General features: G+C 36.5%; 1 protein-coding gene across 1 annotated transcript; it reads left to right on the plus strand.

Moving 5' to 3' along the window:
• The first annotated feature begins 3,793 nt into the window (after nt 1-3,793).
• On the plus strand, nt 3,794-5,458 carry LOC149531285 (geranylfarnesyl diphosphate synthase, chloroplastic-like). The gene has a single exon (XM_089811035.1). The coding sequence runs from the start codon at nt 3,994-3,996 to the stop codon at nt 5,041-5,043; it is 1,050 nt and encodes a 349-aa protein (XP_089667161.1). The 5' UTR covers nt 3,794-3,993; the 3' UTR covers nt 5,044-5,458.
• Nucleotides 5,459-5,824: the final 366 nt, after the last annotated feature.

The following is a 5,824-nucleotide window of genomic DNA, read 5'->3' on the forward strand; positions in this document are numbered from 1 at the left end:
CTTAGAGTGTTGACCAGTTCTATGATGTTTACCAGAGGCCAGGAAGTATTGTTTTGGTGATTACATATGATGTTATGATTTGGTTTATGTTTACTTTTTTGGATCAATCCTTTTAGGATGATTGTATTAGTGATGCTTATATTTTGACCAAGTGATTTTGGTACTTTTCAGTTGCTTGTTTAGAGAACTGATGTATGGTTTTTTTGTATTTTGAGATCTTTTTGCTTTTTTGAGCTTAGGGTAGGTTATCTATATGTTAAGTTGGGATGTGACTTGCAATGGAGGCTAAGGCCCTAAAGAGGCTGATGGGTAACGCATTGTAGATTATTTAAAAAGTGAAAATACTACACTAAATGAGATTAAAATGAACTAATAAGAGTCTTTGTCTTTCCTCGCCCATGCCTTGAGTGCTAGTATAGACTAGGATGGGAGTAGAGAGGACACTTGGTTGCGACCATCCATCGTTAGTATGCCTTGTCAGTATGAAAGGATACTAGTGCCACATAGAGTCACTAGGGGGGCGCAGGATTAAAAGACCAGTCAGGTAACCTTAGAGGTGGCTTGTGCAATGAAACTTTCTCACTAGCATTATAGATTCCCTACGTGTCATTGTAGCCTCTGGGTTTAGATGTCATTTTATGTTGGTACCTTTGAGTTAGATTGCTTTTAAGTTTTCCTTGACTTAGATGTTGGATTTGACTTTTGAGTTTGTTATCCTATTTGGGACTTGAGACTATCTCCTTAGTGTGATGGGAGTGGACCTTTTAGGGTTACCACGAGGTCGGGTGGTAGTTCTTTTTAATTTTACCATTGAGATACATCAGTTAATGTTGTGGCTGGAGTTCCTTGTTTTACATTTCCTTTCATTCTATCTTTGTGTAGTATGATGGATGGTTATACTAATTTTATTGTATTTTAACTTTATTGATCTTAAAGAGATGATGCAATCTATTTTATGATGTAAATTCTTTCAACCTTTCATACCCTATGACATTTACAGTGGATGATTGTGCATTCTGATTATTGACAGGTGGCATTTCGGACAAATGTACATATTATTTAAATGGATATGTACTTGTAGTTAATCTTTAATGTGGATGTGTTATATATTGGATTTAGTATTATTTAAATTTAAATGTAATTCAATGTCTTGGGATCCCTAAGAAATGTAATATGTTTATGTGTTGCTTATGTATGAATGTATGTTATTGCTTTTACTATTTTATAATTTTTGTTATATGTTATCTTTAAAATAAAAAAATATTTGGCAAACTTAGTAAAACTTTAGATTAGTTATTTTGGATCCCTTGGAGGGGTATTACACAGAACAAGGGCATGAAGATCTAGAGCTTTGGTACCATGTTGAAGTTGATGAAAGATCAACCCCACAACTCCCAAGAATCACCTACATGCAAACACTTGTCACAGAAAGAGAGAAGCAAAAGCTATGGAAGTCAAAATTCTTAAATCCACAAATGAGACATTCTTGATGAGTAAAAAGAGAAGTTGATATTATCAAAAATGAATGAATAAATTACAAAGAGAGATTGTCCTGATAAAGGAATCAAAACCCTAAAAGGTAAAACCTAGGTTGCATGATGATAATTAATAAAAGAATTAATTATTATATGCCTAAAGTTTAGCTTAAGTAAACTAGAGATAAAAAGTGACTTCAAAATTAAATCAATTTGATTTTATTAATAAGAAAATAGTTTATTAAGTTCTAACATTGACCATAAAAAAAAATCAAAAGTGATTTAAGAGTACATATATGTTTACATTTGATACATAAGAAATATATATTTATGTGAGGAAATATAGATAAAATATTAATAAACTAGCAATCGCACCTAAGTGTGCAATAGGTACATCATAAGAGTTATGGAAGGCTATTTTCCTATTTGTCTCTGTTCATATCTCTCTCTCTCTCTCTCTCTCTCTCTCTCTCTCTCTCTCTCGTCACATCTCCCTCTCTCTCTCCATCTATCTCTCCCTATCACCTCCTTTCTATACATTTAAATCTCTATATCTCCATATTTCTTATCTCTCTCTCTCTCTCTCTCTCTCTCTCTCTCTCTCTCTCTCTCTCTCTCTCGCTCTCCCCCCCCCCCTCCCTCCCTCTCCCTCCCCCCCCCCGCTCCCTCCCTCTCCCTCTCCCTCTCCCTCTCCCTCTCTTCAATATATTTGTTTCTTCCATCTCCAATCTCCCCCTCTATCTCTCTCTTCATCCTCGTTGTATCCCTCTTCATTATTTTTTCTCAAAATAATTAACATTAAAAATAATAGTAAATAAATGAACGATGTAGAGTTTTTTGAAGTGCATGCAAACACCTGTCACAGAAAGAGAGAAGCAAAGCTATGGAGGCTCGAATGCATAGATCCAAAAAATATGAGACATTCTTGATGTGCAAATTAGAATTATAAATTGTATTGAATGAATGAATGTTACAAAGAGATATATGCAGCCTTATAAAAGGAGATCAAAACCCTAATAGGAATCTAACCTAGATTGCATGATAATAATTAATAAAAGAATCAATTGTAATATGCATAAAGTTTAGCTTAAGTAAAATAGAGTTAATAAGAAAAAACCTTATTACTCAAACATAATATAATAAAATTATCTATTTAATATTGTAGATCTCTTAATTACCTTTCCAAAACCTATAAAAAATAAAAGTTATGCATATTTTACTTAAATGTGTAGTTTTTTTCAAATTGGTTATCCAATTTAAAAATAGATATTCGATTTTAAATCTAGTATTTGATTAGGTTTGGTACCAAACTAAATTCAAATTTTCTCCTACCCTTGCAAAAAGTTAAAACACTTTTTAACATGTTTGACATGTAGAAAACATTTTATTTTTTCCATTGTCACTTCTTGGCATACCATGATTATGCACATACCCTCCAAGAAAATTTTTTTGGAGTTTGAGATCTAAATCTTTCACTAGAGATGTCTTGATAATATTGATCTAAACTAACAACCTAGGACATACTCACCCCCTAGAATTATTTGATTCCTACAGTGGTTCATACAATGCACCTTCTTTTAGATGTTGCCATGAGGGAAACAACAAGAAAATAGTAATAAACATAAAACAAATGTCCAATCAATGATGGATCATTGAGTGGTCTCACTAGGTTAAAGAGTGGTGTGAGTTTTGTGTATGGTAGGATGATACACAAGAGGCATATCTTATATCTTCAATTTTCATTTGTCCATTTTTTGGTGGTATAAAAAATTATTCAATTGAAAGAATGAAATATTTTAATAAAATTTGTGAGCTCGAATTAGACTATTAGAACCCTAAAATAGCTCATGCTCCATAATAAGACACTAGAACCTTAAAAAATTGTAAGTTCAAAGCTATGAGATTTCTACATTAATTCAATAACTAGTTTCTAAGATTTGATTGTGTTTGTACTTTTTCTATCAATATTTTAGATCACACTATGTCATCTACTATTTGAAGACAAAAGTGAAAAGAACAAAAAAGGGACACGCTAATCTCCATCCAAAATGCACTAAAGACAAAATAAAATCAAACTTCTTTTTTTTCCAAATTCACGAAAAAGTAGTATTTTTTTTCAAAAAATTTGTTGTTTTCGACTACAAACTATGCAGATCATGAAGATCAAATAGAGAAATTTTCAGAAAAATCCATAATTTTTTTATTTTTTGAAAATTGGTCAACTGTACAATTTAGATGGAGGATAACCGCATTAAAAATGATAAAAACAAAAATAAAATATGGGTGCACATGAGATGAGCGGATAGGAAAATTCCAAAAGTCCATCGGCTAATTATACTTCTAGTTTTCATGAATCGATTATTACAAAAAGATCAGTTGAGAGATCATTCTCTATACCTACTACTAGACCAGGACAGCTAGGGAAGGAAAAGGTAGACGTCATTTGCTAATTTAGAACAGCTGTTCAAATTTAGTCACAGGAGACGTATAGTTAGGGAAACGAGCTTAAGATCGCGACATGGCAAGGTTAGCGCTGTCCAGGCTCTCCAAACTTGGGGTTTCCCCAATAACCGGCTCCATTCGAGCCTCCCAAGCGCTTCAATTTTTTACCGTCACAAGACCCACGTCTAATCACAACTTGAGACGTACAATCACAGTACAATGCTTGAGATCTGGAGTGAGTACAGAAGACTTCGATCTGAAAGAGTACACAAAACCCGTCATGGAGAGTGTCAATAGGGAGCTCGACAAACTGATCCCCGTGAGCGATGACAAAGTAGAAGAAGCCATGAGATACGCCGTGATGGGAGGGGGCAAGCGATCGTGCCCAGTCATGTGCATAGCGGCGTGCGAGGCGGTGGGAGGGCGGAGAGAAGAGGCCCTCCCGGTGGCCTGTGCGATGGAGATGATCCATGCCGCCTCACTCATCCTCGACGATCTCCCCTGCATGGACGACGACTCACTGCGCCGCGGACGCCCATCGACTCACATCGTCTTCGGCCAAGGCGCCGCCATTCGAGCCAGCGACGCACTCTGCGCCCTCGCGTTCCAACACATCGCTCGCCCCTCTCACGACGCCCAAACAGCGCTCAGAATCGTCTACGAACTCGCAAAGGCCGGGGGATCCACTGGTATGGTGGGCGGCCAGTACGTCGATCTGGCCAGCGCGGGGAGTTTATCCATTGAGCCGACCTTGGTGGAGTACATTCACTGCCACAAGTCGGCGCTCATGGCTGAGATTTCGGTGGTGGGCGGAGGAATCGCTGGCGGCGGGTCGGATGAGGAGGTGGAGAGGCTGAGGAGTTACGGGCGCTCCGTTGGTCTTGCGTATCAGATCGTTGATGATATGCTTGATCTCAGTGGTACTACCGAGGAGCTCGGTAAGACAGCTGGGAAAGATAAGAGGGTCGGCAAAGCCACGTATCCTGAGGTGTTTGGGATGGAAAAGTGCCGTGAGATCGTGCTCGATCTTGCGCTCAAGGCCCAAGAGTGCATTTCGCAGTTTGATCCCTTGCGAGCGGCGCCGCTTGTTAGTTTTGCACAATTTGTCATTGCCAGAAACTTCTGAAAAATTTGCTGGATAGCATCTCCATTTTATTTTCTTATTCCTCGGGAATGGGACTTCTATGCACTGGCGTAACTTGGATTTTGTTGGCTTCTTTCACTACTACATAGAGTTGGGGTTAAAGACAATTATAAAGACAATTGAGCCCAAGAGTGCATTTCGCAGTTTGATCCCTTGCGAGCGGCGCCGCTTGTTAGTTTTGCACAATTTGTCATTGCCAGAAACTTCTGAAAAGTTTGCTGGATAGCATCTCCATTTTATTTTCTTATTCCTCGGGAATGGGACTTCTATGCACTGGCGTAACTTGGATTTTGTTGGCTTCTTTCACTACTACATAGAGGTGGGGTTAAAGACAATTATAAAGACAATTGTTGAGTTAATTCTCTGAGATGAAATAAAAGTTGTTTATTGTCCTAAATATTGTCTTTAGTTCAATGTCTTTAATTATCATCTTTAATTATTGTCTCTTGAAAAGATATGAAACCTTTAATTGTCATCTTTAATTATTGTCTCTTAAAGACAATATAAAACTAAGGTGTTTATTGTCTTATAGAGACAATTTCACTTGTGTTTTTATCTAAAGGTAAAAGTTATTTCATTGTAGACTAGCAATTGTTTGTAGAGAGATAATATCTTTTTAAATATCATAATAATAATAATTTAAAATTATTTAATATTATTTTAAACATTTAATGTTTCCAAATATGAATAATCGAATATTCACTATAATTATTCCCAATATTTTATTCTTCCAAAGCACTCAACAAAATATTATAAAACTAAC

This window comes from Cupressus sempervirens, chromosome 11 (genome assembly GCF_028749045.1).
Source record: "Cupressus sempervirens isolate cs-2001-9-10 chromosome 11, ASM2874904v1, whole genome shotgun sequence".
NCBI classification, from domain to species: Eukaryota; Viridiplantae; Streptophyta; class Pinopsida; order Cupressales; family Cupressaceae; genus Cupressus; species Cupressus sempervirens.